At 33.6% G+C, this 14,605-nt stretch overlaps 1 protein-coding gene across 50 annotated transcripts in view; it reads left to right on the top strand.

The window, feature by feature from the left end:
• The window catches only part of LOC106868006 (uncharacterized), a 553,573-nt gene extending 540,865 nt beyond the window's left edge, over positions 1-12,708 (top strand). For all 50 annotated transcript variants that reach the window (XM_089342694.1, XM_089342659.1, XM_052976095.2 and 47 more), the window contains 5 exons: positions 1,172-1,206; positions 2,336-2,441; positions 3,855-3,950; positions 6,394-7,028; positions 10,741-12,708. In XM_089342694.1, coding sequence (XP_089198820.1) covers positions 1,172-1,206; positions 2,336-2,441; positions 3,855-3,950; positions 6,394-7,017 — 861 coding nt within the window. In that variant the 3' untranslated portion in view covers positions 7,018-7,028; positions 10,741-12,708. The remainder of the gene's footprint in view (positions 1-1,171; positions 1,207-2,335; positions 2,442-3,854; positions 3,951-6,393; positions 7,029-10,740) is intronic.
• Positions 12,709-14,605: the final 1,897 nt, after the last annotated feature.

Here is a 14,605-nt window from a genome sequence, read left to right as displayed (position 1 = left end):
TATATATATATATATATATATATATATATAATCATCATCATCGTTTAACATCCACTTTCCATGCTAGCATGGGTTGAATGATTTGACTGAGGACTGGTGAACCAGATGGCTACACCAGACTCCAGTCCTGGTGTGTATATATATATATATATATATATATATATATATTACATATATGAGAAGCTTCTTTCAGTGTCAATCTACCAAATCTACTTATAAGGTTTTGGTTGGCCTAAGGCTATAGTAGAAAGAAGGCATTTGCCTAAGGTACCATACAGAGGGACTGAATCCCAAACCATGTAGTTGGGAAGCAAACTTCTTACCATGCATCCATTCCTGTGCCTATGGACATAAATGATCCAATCATAATGTCTAATACACTTAATTCTTGGATTGATACCACAAAGAAACTAAATATGTTGATAGAATATACTATATAGAATGAAACATCATTGTCGATAGCAAGCAAAGTTAATTCAGGATATCAAGTATGCTACTTAAGTATTATAATTCTGAAATAAAAGTAAAGAAGATTTCTTGATTGATAAGTTGCTATTCAAAATCTGCTCTGTTTAGTGAGTAGATTTTATAAAAGCATAGTTTATAAATCTGTCTTCAGAACTAATTCTGTGATTATTTATTGTACTCTGATAGTTTACATTTATTTCTATTTATGGCAGAACATCATATATTATCAGCTTTATTTTATTGTGGCCTCCTCCTCCTCTTTCATTTAGTTATTGTTTTTGTCATCTGATTTATGAAATGAAATCAATCTGGTCTTGTAGTGTGATTTTGTGTTAGACATAGTATATGCGTATGTATTGAGTGGATATGTTTATACCACTCTATCAGGTCTATTTGGTTATTCTAATGTACATATAACAACAACATGTATATGTCTTCAGTTAATTGACTTGAATTCTATTAAATATTGTGAAGAATTTACTTCCTGCATTCTGAAGGTTTCTGCTTTAAGAGTTTATATGATTTCTGATTTAAATAAAAATTATTTCATTTTTAAGCATTGTTAAGAATATTTAAAGTATTGAACTGTAATTCACAAAGGTTTATTTGTCGGCTATTACTGACAAGATATTATTTACATATTAATGAAATAATGTTTGGTTAAGAATGAAACATTCATATCTTCATGTTATTTCTTTTACAGCAATTATCAAGTCAACAGAACACTACAATTGAAGAGTATGTATCAAATTCCTTTAATTCTTTTATTTAGCATATTTTAATTTTTTTCTTGCAATTTAGGACTGACTAAATAACATGATGCATTTACATTTCAATTAAATCAGGCAGTTCCTTAAGTTTGGTTTTAAAAATAAATGCTTCCCCTACCTGTCTAAGTGGGGCACAAGCACTTTCAAACATACATATGTACCTGATGGACTTTTGGTTTTGCCTACCAGGTTCACTCACAAGACTTTGGTTGTCCTGTGGCTATAGTAGAAGACACTTTCCCAAAGTACTATGTTGTGGGTGAACCCAAAACCATGTGGTTGGAAAGTGAGCTTCTTAATCACATAGCCATACCTACACTTAAAAGATATATATGTATGTGTGCAGCTCTATTTGTGTGTTTGTGTGACGGGTTTGTGGCCAGATGCTTTTTCTGTCACCAATTTTCATCTGTTTTCACCAGTAAAACTATACAACTTACATGCTTTTGATGAATTGCATTCAGTAATAACTGATATAATCATCATTTAACGTTTGTTTACCATGCTGGAATAGGTTGGACAGTTTGACCAGAGTTGGTAAGCCAGGGAGCTGCACCAAACTTTAATCTAATTTGGTGTGGTTTCTATGGTTGTATGCCCTTGCTAATGCCAACCACTTTACAGAGTGTGCTGGGTGCTTTTATGTGGCACTGCATGAGTGCTTTTACAGGACACTGGCACAAGACTCTTGTGGGCCAATCCTCCTTACTTTAACACTTCTGCTGTGGAGTATGGGCCTTCTTGAGGTATGAGTCTTCTTGATATATATATATTAATAATAATAATTCTTTCTACTAAAGCACAAAGCCTGAAATTTGTGGGGAGGAGGAGACTAGTCAATTACATTGATCCCAATGTATTGCTGGTACTTAATTTACTGACCCTGAAGGGATGAAAGGCACAGTCGACCTTGGTGGAATTTGAACTCAGAACGTAAAGGCAGATGAAATGCAGTTAAGCATTTTGCCTGGATTGCTAACAATTCTGCCAGCTTGCTGCCTTCTACTAATAGTAATAATAATAACAATAACAATAATAATAATAAATGTTGTTTTGTAAGTTATGCACTTCTAATGACACTCTTATTTGTTTTTCAGTTTGAGAATACAGTTGGCTGAAGCGAGAGAAATAATTTGTAAGATGAATGCTGAGAAATTAGAAATAAACAAACATTCCCAGTTAGAGGGCTTGCGCAACCTTAAGGTAATTATATATCTTTTACGTGTTTCAGTCATTGGACTGAGGCCATGTTGGGGTACTGCCTTGAAAGATTTAGCTGAATGATGTGACCCCAGCACTTGGTTTTTAAAGTCTGTTACTTATTCTATTGGCCTCTTTTGCTGAACTGCTAAGTTATGGAATTGTAAACAAACCAGCACTGGTTACACACACATGCGCACGCACACACATACAGAATTTTTGCTTCAGTCAATATCAGAGTAGAATCGGTGGAATTGCAGTCAAAATAAATTGTAGTATTTAGTTATGTCTATTCATTTATTTTTGTTTTACTTGATTGGTCTGGAGGAAAAGAGCAATACTTATGACTGTCACAGACTATCCTAGTTTGGAGAGGTTTATACCATATATGATCCTCTTGAGCTTTTGTAAATCAACATAGGCAAGAAAAACATGAGCAGAAGACATTGTGATGTAGTTATTTTGACACCACCTCTTAGGTATCGCTGATTCAACAATGATTTATTTTGGTGTCAGATGTTTTAATGTTTTTCTTCCACCTTTTTTCTTTCTCTCTTTCTCTCTCTCTCTCTCTCTTTCTCTCTCTCTCTCTCTCTCTCTCTCTCTCTCTCTTTATGTGTGTGAGCATATTTCCCTTTACATGTATGAGGTAAGAGGAGAGGAAAAGTGTTTGTCAATCAGGTTTATTTTTACAAATTGTAATGTTTCTCTCTCTCCACACGTCTCTCACTCAGGCACCTCTTTGTATAGGGGAGAGCGAAATCGTGATGGCACCTGTGCCCAGCGTCACCTTTCTGGCACTTGTGCCCGTGGCATGTGTAAGGACTTTCGAGCGAGATCGTTGCCAGTGCCCCTGGACTGGCTGTTGTGCGGGTGGCACATAAAATACACCATTTTGAGTGTGGCCGTTGCCAGTATTGCCTGACTGGCCTTCGTGCCGGTGGCACGTAAAAGCACCCACTACACTCTCGGAGTGGTTGGTGTTAGGAAAGGCATCCAGCTGTAGAAACTCTGCCAAATCAGACTGGAACCTGGTGTAGCCATTGGGTTTCACCAGTCCTCAGTCAAATCGTCTAACCCATGCTAGCATGGAAAGCGGACGTTAAACGATGATGATGATGCTTGTTTGTTTGCCTCCAACGTCAAAACGTACTGTTGCCAAAACAGACTGAATGTCCAATGAGCTGTGCGAAAATATCCAGTTTTCAAACCACTGTTCCTAAGTAGGTAATTCCAGATGGCTAATGTTTTAGGAAAGATAGATTGGGTTTAGAAATTAATGAATGATGTTGGGGTGGTTGAAGTATCACCCTCCTGTAAAATTGTTGACCTTGTGTCAAAATTTAAGACCATTATTATTAATGTTGTTGTTATTATTTTATTTTCTTATTGAACAAAACTGATATCTACTTGTAGGAAGAGTTGATGCGAGAACGTGAAGAATTTGAACTGGAGAAGAAACGAAATAGGGAAAATCAGGAGAGAGATACTGTGCAACTTCAAAAAGAAAAGGTAAGAGACATATTGTTAAATGAATAAAAAGATAGGTGTATTGAGAGACCTCCTCAAACTGGAAGCCATAGACTGCTAGAATGGTATGAAAATGGTGGTGAAGTTCAATAACCTAAGTGATATAATTAGTTTTGTATATAAGTATATAACATTGTTTCTGTTTGAAGAGAATGAAGTAAGTTTAGTTTAGGGCTAACTCTATTGGCTGTAGTAGGTTTTTGTTTGTGAATGGAAAGTTTTTTCTCGGTGCAAGGATTGTTCTATGACTTCTGTATTCAGTATTAAGCTAGAACACAGGCTAACTGAAAGTCAAGAAAAAATGTTGGTCTTTGAAAGAGAAATGGTTGCTCTGGCTGTATGAATGACTAATAAATTTGCTACATGAAATATACCAAAGGTTGGTAGTGAAAGGTCATCACAATGGAAGCAGAATAAATGAATATGGAAATATCTTGGGTTAGACTTGATTATTTTGGGAGTCATATTTGATGAAACACTTTGAGACTTGCTGCTTAATGTTTACCATCAATGAACGGTATCATCAACATTTAACATCCACTTTTCCATGTTTGTATGGGTCAAAGGAAATCTGTTGAGGCAGAGTTCTTATACCAACCTTCACCTGTTTCCAGGCAAGGTAATATTTTCCCACGACTGGATATATTTCTAATGGAAGACTGGAAACAAAGAGCCTCACTTGTGTGACAATGATGCATGTTTACAACCAACACATGATGAGAAAACTGTATATGTAAACATACACCCATTTGTGAGTATGTGACTGGCTTCCTTCGGTTTATCAAATCAACTCACAAGGCTTTGGTCACCCTTGGGGCTTTAGTGAAAGACACTTGCACAGGGTGCCTTGCAAGTGAGACTGAACCCAAGGTACAAGCTTCTTAACCACACAGCCATATAATGATAAATAGAAAATAATGATTTGGGTCAGAACTTATATCTCATGGCTTATATTTTTTTCACTTATTTAATATTTTTACCTAGTAAAATGAAGGTGATAGCCAGAACAGAGTGACTGCTTTAGTTTATTTAGTTGGTACAACATACTTTTGTTTCCATATTTTATCTTTGATTTTTGTTTTCTGGAGTTGGTGAAAACATGCATTATGAAAAATGGCTACTGTACCTTGTAAATAAAACAACAGTATCAACATAGGAATTATATTGTTTCTTAGTGCAAGGCACTTTACTATCTACTGAAATAATGGGAGCTCCTGTGTGGTAGTTATGGTACACTATCTTGTAAGGATAAAGACACTAATTAAAAGTTCTTTATAGTAGTGTTCTTTTAATTGTATTAAGAACATTTGAGTTTTTTATTCAAGAGAAATTCATAGAGTTTTACAAAATGAATTATTGTGAAGTGTACAGAATTTAACATAACATACTTTTGCTCTTTGTCTGATGGCAAGGAAGAGAGACAAAGTGGTGGTGTTACTTTGGGTGCAGCTAGAAAAATTAACCTTTTGGCATTCAGATTATTCTGTCAGATATCTAATTTATTCACATTAATTTGAATTACTCTTGTGTTGTCTTGTAGTTTTGAGATTTTGATGATGCAATTATTTTTAGAATAACATTGTAGAGTAGGTGTGAGGTGCCAGATCTGGCTGGTTTGAGCATTAAAAAAAAAGCCAAGAAAAAATACAGAATACTTGGGCTGGATATGGTCAGCTTAAATGCTTAAGGATTAAAGAAAGTCTTTAATATTTCTAGTTTAAAGATTGAAGATGATATACCTAATCTTTTCACTTAATGCATTGAAGAATAAGTTTAATGGCTAGTTATTTTTATGCTATAGTTTCTTTGATGTAAGTTAAATGATTAAATAGCTATATAAATCTGAAACTATTCTGAAATAGCTATATAAGTCTGAAGCATAATTTTAAAATTATGGTGTAATCTAGCTAGTTTATGTAGCCCTGTTGACTTTTTTTTTATAAATTGGCATTAGGAAGGGCATTCAGTTGCAGAAACTATGTCACAACAGACAGTTGGAGTCTGGTCAGCTTCCTGGTTGGCCAGCTCCATGTCAAACCATCCAACTTATGCCAGCATGGAAAATGGACGTTTAACAATGATAACGATATGTTTTAAATCTTCTTTATCTCTCTCATAATTAGGTTGATATGTTGGAAGAATTTTTGTTTTAAAAACTGTTCTATGCACATTGCTATTGGCAGGATTAGTCTATTATGCCTGTCATCAACAACTCTTTGTTGTCATTGTCATCACCATACTGAACTGTTTTGGTTTTCTGGAATGTTAGTTGAGTTTGTTAAATGAATCTACTAGATTACTTGTTGAACTTTAGTTGAATATTAGAAAGTCTGCTACAAATGCGTATTATCTTCAATTTTAAAATCTGACCGAATCTTTTAAAAGAATCTTATTCACTTTTTTTTGTGTATCTGTTTGACTCTAGGATGATCTGAAGTTACAGCAAGAGGAATTGCGCCGAGGACAAGTTACTCTACAAAAGCAGATTGATTTGTTCATGGAACGTCGAAGTGATAGCGAAGGAAGAAGACAGTTGGACAGAACTGAAAATCCTGAACAAACAGGGCCTGATGGTGACAATTACTGTAGTTCAATTCAACACACGCGCTCTGCTTCAGTAGAACTTGCGTTTCAGTCTTCTGAGGATTATAAAGACTTAAAAGATTCATCCAAGCCAGTGCCTAAAAGCTCTGTTGGTAATCTGGTTAACTCTCCTGGCAATAAAACATGTGCTCCCCACTTATTTAGTGCGACGAATGAGCAACGAAGTGGAGAGAAATTGCAACAGTTCCTTCCTTTAAAGTTTGTCGATAACTTGTCTTCATCATTACCAAACTCTAAAGGTGCCTCACAATCACAGCACCGCACGGGACTCGGTCGTTCGGTGTCAAGTTCCTCTTTTAGCACAGGGAAAGACCCCAGTAGTCTCAGTCAGGTGATGAAACTCGCGGAGCCTTCCAGATCTGCGCACAAAGAACGACCAACAAATCATCCACCACCAGTTCAACCAAAGTCCGAACCTACAGAAACGGATATCATTTATTTTTGATATCATTTGGGGTTAGTTCTTCTTATGTCTTATTTGAATTTCCAGCCTTCTCTGATATTTTCAATTTTACTTTATATTTTATATAATTGTCTCTATTTTTAAATATATTTTGTTTTTATTAAAACTCCTATTATGTATAATTGAAAAATTGTATAATTATTTGAGATTTTTATATATTTTCTTCTTTCAATTGTCATAATTCAAATCCTGATTTGCAATTTGTTTTAACCCATTAGCATTTGAACTGGCCACATCTGGCCCAAATATGCTACTTATTTTTGTGTTCAAACTGGCCTGGTCCTGCTTCTCATACCTACCCTACAATGTCATGCTGAAAAAAAATAAAATACTCGTGTCTTCGAAATCTTGAAGCTACAATATGATGCATGATTTATTCAGAACTATGTGAATAGGGCATTACATTTGACAGATTAATCTGAAGGCTTAAGGCTTATTGTCAAGGATGCTAATTTAATTTTTAACCATTCATCATGGAAAGTACAACTCAGAGTAAACCATGTTTACTTGATCAGGGTTAACCAGCCTGGTGCTCAGGCAAAAACTAGCAAATACTATTAGGAAAAATTCTCAGCATTGACAAGTTGTCATCTATATAATTTAATCCTTTTGTTACTATATTTCTGTGGAAATTCATAGCCTTTCGAAAATAATGAAACATTTAGTAAAATAACTTTGTTATTATTAAGTTAGTGTTTAAAACAAATCAGAATGAAATTTTGATGGAAGGTAAAGCAAGAAGTTTATATTAAAGAACTGGAGGTGATCTTGGGCAGGTTGCTATCAAAAGGGTTTAGATAGAAACGGTTTGTAACTGCAGATTCCATCTTGTATTGTTGCCTAAAGTGATAATTTATTTTAATTATTTTAATAACTATATAACTAAAACTGAATGTTTTGTTTTTTAGTGGTTAGTAAAAGACTGTATTTTAAAATTTACACTTTTAGTTTTTGAATATTTATAAATAGTTTTAATGTTTTGTTTTTTTTCTCTCTGTTTGGAATGGTGAATCATGAAGCAGGTAAAGCTATATGTAATAGTGTGTAAATATTTGAACAGAAAAAGTCTAAGGCTACTCACTGGTAAGAATAATGTTTCTAAAACTGAGAAATTTGAATAATTACTTTGGCTCAATGGTAAAAATGCCTGTTATTCTTACAGGAGATGTGGGTTTGAACTCCACAGGCAGCCTTCAAATTTTTCTGTCCAAAAGTGTTTTTGAACCCAATATCGACATGCTGCTATTTATAGTTATATTTGCTCACCATTCAAGACATATATATATATATATATATATATATATATATATATAAGGTTTAGATTTAGATTCAAAATTGAATATGGTACTTATGTTTAGGCACCAGAATATAGTATGGTATTATACAAAAACCATTCCAAAAATGAGGTGATCAAAAAATCAAAATAAGCAACACGGATTTTAAAGATGATTGCAGTACGCACGTTTCATGCTACTCCATTTATTTAAGTAATGCGAGCATTACATTAAATGCAATATGTAGAGCAATCTTCAGCTGCACGAAAATGCAGAAAATTACAGTAGAATAGACATATAATAGTGGCAACATTTCAAATCCAAGTGGGAAGAAGAATACATAAAAATCCATCTTGACATAGCCAAGGCTATCAGGCTAGCCTTCCAGCAGCCACCCTCTTGACCCAGGGCAGTACTACTTCCTCCAAGCACTTGATGTAGGCCTCCATGTTGAGTCTGAGGTCGAGTGGAAAGATGAATGGAGGCATAACGTTGCCATCACTATTGATCACTCCAAACACCATGATGTTGACTGGATGTTTGATTTTTATCACTCTCGGTACATGTCCTCAGATTGATACTCAAACACTCTGAAATGTTTGTATTGGAGCTTCTGACACGAATGCCAAGCAGTACAGCATATCGTTTCCAAATTTCTGGCAGAGTGAATTGCATCATGGTGCTGTTTTTCTTACAGATAGTGCCCTACTGACCCTACTATACTGTGTAGTTGACAAAATCAAGGACAAACAATACACGTGTGTGAAATTTAAAAATATAGAATGATGGCAATTTACCCATCACAACCTGTATATTTCATGTTCCCAAAGTTTCTGAATTCTTAGGAGGTAAACAGCATTTATTAATTTAAAATAGATTTAATGTTGTAATGATTTGAGATGAGAGATGTTATTTAATGTATTCTATCTTATATGAAATCATCATCGTTGTTTAATGTCCGCTTTCCATGCTAGCATGGGTTGGACGATTTGACTGAGGACTGGCAAGCCAGTAGGCTGCACCAGGCTCCAATCTGATCTGGCAGAGTTTCTACAGCTGGATGCCTTTCCTAACACCAACCACTCCAAGAGTGTAGTGGGTGCTTTTACATGTCACTGGCACGAGGGCCACTCACACGGTACTGGCAATGGCCATGCTCAAAAAGGTGTATTTTACATGCCACCTGCACTGGAGCCAGTCCAGCGACACTGGCAACAACCTTGCTCGAATGATTTTCTAACGTGCCACCAGCACAAGTGCTAGAAGGCAACGCTGGTAACGATTACGCTTAAATGGTGCTATTTACAGGCCACTAGCACGGAAGCCAGACAACTGCTCTGGCAATGAACACACCCGGACAGTGCTATTAGTGCTCCACTGGCGCAGGTGCCGGTCATCGAGTATGGTTCAATTACGGTTTCACTTGCCCCAACAGGTCTTAGCAAGCATAATGCATTTTAAATTATGATAGGTTATATATATATATATATATATATATATATATATATATGTAGTAGACATACAGACACAGCATCTATTTCTCCATAGATTTTTAAAAAAATGAATAATGTTAATCAATTTTCAAACCTTATTGAGTTCTCAGAAGTGGCTGCATTAATTAATATACAGCAATCCCTCACCATATCATGTTTCACTTATTGTGCACTCAGTACATTGCAGATTTTTCTGGCTAATATATGTAAATTTATATCGTGGACTCCTCAGTATATCGCGGGGTTTCTGTGGCCGATAGGTATTTATATTTTTTTAAAGATTTTAATTATTTCTGTGGGAGGTTTTGGAACATAATACCCATGGCAGTTGAGGGATTACTGTACTCTGTTTATATACTCAGCAAATCCAATGGCTACAGAAAACTGGAGTTATTAATTTCCATGCTGTATGTTGGTGTTGATGAGGGATTGAATATGGTAGTGGTCAGGATGATGGATTAGAGGAATCTGTTAAGCTGGTACATTAAATGGCTTGATGTATATAGTTACACTCTTTCATAAATGAGTTCAAGATCAACATTACTTTTTTCTCATTCTGGATCAAGAATATAAAATACCAGTTAAATACTGGGGTGGACATACTACCCTGTTTATATCTAACATACCACCCTGTTTATATCTATCTGCTGCAGTAGATAGATATAAACAGGGCAAATTTAACTATTCCTCTGTAGAGTGGAAAAAAATCACTTTCCAACCTTATTGAGTTCTCATCAGGGGTGTCTGCATCATTTGGCCAATCGCAGAGAAATAAGTAGGCAGTCATCTATTTATATACTCAACAAATCCTGTAGTTACATAGAACTGGTGCTACAGATTTGCATGCCATAAGTATTTAAGACTTTATTTGATGTCATTTTCGTTGTTTTACTTAATTATAAATCTAATGAATATCTTTTTTTTTTTTTCTTTTTTAGGTTTGTTTCTGATATATTTTGCTGGGCAAAATATTGTTTTTTATACACCATTGAACCCACAGTCTATTGACTTGTTTCACCAGCTAGTAACACAGCAGTCTACTGGCTAACATTGTGATGGATGCAGTACATGACCACCACTGGAGGGACAGTCATCTAACTTTGCTAATTGGTTGGATTTTATACAGAAACTCTAGTTGAATACTAGAGATTTAGAAACAATCATTAGAGACCAGTAGCAATATGATTTTTTTGATGAATTCACATGTGATATGTTCTGAAAATTACAATTAATGAAAGGAAAAAAAAAATATGGAAACGGAAGAAATTTAGAATTTCGAGGCAATATGCCGTTCATTCAACGACTTTCAGATCTTTTACAAAAAAAAAAAAAAAGATTTTTTTTGAAAAAAAGATTTTTTTTGAAAAAAAAAATGTCACTTCTATACTGAAGTGCAAAAGTTCTGCACTGTACAGTTCACTGCTTTTTGTGTATGAGTGAGTGTATGTCTTTTAGTATATGGGGGTACCTCAAAATATTGTTGCCTAATGATAAAGGAGAAGTTAAGGCACAATATAGGGCAGTGTGTTTAGCTGGAAATGGTAGTGTGCTAACCAAAAATGCCTGAGAGTATTTACTCTAATCCTACAAAATCTTATTTGGACTTCATTCTTCTTGAGAATGATATGAGTAATATACTGATGCTGAGTCACTTCACTGTACTTCTCCTTTTGCAAAACCTGGCCATATGGCACTAAGTCAATAGAAATCAGTTTTGGGGCACCCTGCATATAAAAAAAAAAAGAAAAGCAAGTATAGACTAAGCAGTTTAGTGAAAGATCCTTTGGTGAATTGTTTCAGTGCAAGAAAGCTACTAACAGTGTAGCATTCTGTGATTGTGCTAGTTATTAATATCTCAATATTTTAATATGAAAAAAAAAATAATAATAATTACGCTAATAATTATAGCAACACCAGTAACATCTATAGTTTCAATTTTTAAGATTAACAGAAAGAAAAAGAGAAAATAAAAATGTTCTTGTTTTTTTTAATAAAATTTCAATTCCCATTTGAAAACTAGGGTAAAAATGTAAGCAATAGAACAAAATGATATAATTTTTTTTCTTTTCATGCCTATAATAGCCTTCTCAGTTTGGTTCCTTTTTTTTTTTTTTTTACCTGTTTATGTATATTTTAAATTAAATCTGTCCTGTAAATGAAAACGGGCATTAGATGATACTGTTTCTGCTAACTTTCATTATAAAAATGCTGATATTTTATAGAAGTTACTTTTTAGCTTGTGAATTTTTAGTGACAATCCTTTATTTATTTGTATATTAATTTTTATTTTCTTAATATACATTCATGTTCATTCATGTATTTAAAGAACAACATAAACCGATGCATAATAAATTACATATATGCATTAATTGTATATCATTAAAGGGTGTATATTTTTATTACATGCTATTACTTTTTATTAAGACATCACATGAAGAATAATTAGACAGGCTACACTTTGAGAGTTAGCAATTGTTATTAAACCTATTGGTTTAAAAGATAATTTGTTACCTTTAACAGAAAATATTACTTTTCTGTTTAGATCTAAAAAAAATAGTTGTTTTAATAATTTTCAACATTTCAAATGGAATATTTGATAAAAGACTCACTATTTTTTATAGTCCATGTACCTGAACTGATTCATAGATTGTTAACTGGTTGTTTTGTTAATTGATAAATTTTAGCTATAGTTAGTTCTCAGCATTTAAAAGATCACTTCTCTGGAGAAGCTTCTCAATGACTTTTTTTTTTTTTTTTGACCAGTGCCAACATTTCTAGATCAATCTATGGATTTGAAATATCTATATCTTTTACCATGACACTCACATATAAACAAATCCATAAAACCTGGGAAGTTTCTGCATATTGTTGATTATAATTAAAAAAGAAAAACAAACAAAAAAAAACCAAAATAAAAACAGACAAAACAAACACGCTGTGTTAAGTTTAATAGATGTAGAGTAATTTTAGTTGAATAAAAATCTAAATCTAATTTCTGGTATTAAATAGCCATATTGCACAACTTAGACACATATCTTTAAATAGATGTGTAATAGTATTATAATAGCAGTTGAAAGACTGCAGTATATAGTTATACTAGTTGCAACACCAATAATCCTCTGACCATTGTAGTATTGGCCAAAACTGCTCAGTGAATTACCCTCATTCAGTTTTAACTTTCTATCCCTTCCATTTTCTTCTTTTCAAGTAGACAATCTGTTTGCGTTCTCTCTTGAAGGATCCTAAAACAATATTAAGTTAAAATGAGAGATGTAATTTTGGTGGTTTGGAATTTTGGTTACTATATTAATGATTCTTATCTGTTTTTAAGAGGGAAAAAATATAGTTATCTATTCTTGGCAATATTCTAAAACTGCAGGTTCTATTGTGTTTTTACTCTCCTTTATTTCATGACAGTTTATCTAAATGTGTATGTATATACATATGCATTGTAATACAGACACACATACACACAACTACACATACATACATTTTATTATAATTTCCTACCTAATGGAAGACAAGCAAAGTTGTATATTTTGTACATATATAAAATGGAAAAGGTGCTTTTCCATTTTCCTTCCCAAGAAATATAAAAAAGAAAATGTTGATGCAGTTTTATCATTGCCAGTTGGTGTGTGGGAAGAGAGAGGAGAGACAAATATCTTTACACCAGTAACATCGGAGTCTCTGATTCTCAAACTATGTGTTTGTTATTTCGATCTCGGTTTCTTTAGTTTGATAACTGAATGTTTGGTTGTATTAATAAAATATCAAGCAAACAACAAAATAAAAAAGGATTAAATAAAAAATAAAAAACAAAAATCCCAGAAAAAAACACAAAAAAATTAGTAATATAAAAAAAAAAAAATCTTATCTCCCCTACCACTAAACCAACATCTACTTGTTTTGGTTAAGAATTTTATAATTGTTGATAGAAAAATCACTTTTGAACAAACTGGCATTGTCTTTCTCTGACGATTTTTTTTTTAAAGATTGAGAAAAATAGTTTTTAAAATTGGATCACTGCATCACAATCCATTTTTTTCTTTTTACAAGAAATACTGGAATATTTTTTATTAAATATTTTATATATATAATACATATATACATATGTATTAATATATATGTTTATATAAATGTACATATATAGTTAAGAATGTGTTGATACCTAAATTGCATATATATTTACATAAAAGTATGTATATATGTGAGATATTTATAACTGCACCCGTAGAATGTGATACTTCTACATGTGAATATATCTAAGGAATATGTAATGTATATTTATATATCTTCCCTTCAAAACACACGACTGAGTGTGTCTATTGTACATAAAGGAAATAAAAATAACATGTGGATAAAATGTTGTCTTGAAAAATATTTTGTGATTCTGATTGATTTTCGCTTTCTTTACAGTGCTGTGTCATCTTGGAATTTTATATGCGAAACATTTTCTCTCTTTATTCACCAGTGACTGAAATTATTTATTCTAGCGGGAACCGTGAATTTCTCTTTTACTTGTTTCAGTCATTTGACTGTGGCCATGCTGGAGCACCGCCTTTAGCCGAGCAAATCGACCCCAGAACTTATTCTTTGTAAGCCTAGTACTTATTCTATCGATCTCTTTTGCTGCGCCGCTAAGTTACAGGGACGTAAACACACCAGCATCGGTTGTCAAGCGATGTTGGGGAGACAAGCACAGACACACAAACACACACATATATATATATATATGTATATACAACAGGCTTCTTTCAGTTTCCGTCTACCAAATCCACTCACAAGGCTTTGGTCGGCCTG

Source organism: Octopus bimaculoides, chromosome 2, assembly GCF_046866305.1.
Source record: "Octopus bimaculoides isolate indiv1 chromosome 2, ASM4686630v1, whole genome shotgun sequence".
In the NCBI taxonomy this organism is placed as follows: domain Eukaryota; kingdom Metazoa; phylum Mollusca; class Cephalopoda; order Octopoda; family Octopodidae; genus Octopus; species Octopus bimaculoides.
This window is presented reverse-complemented; position numbering and strand designations above follow the sequence as displayed.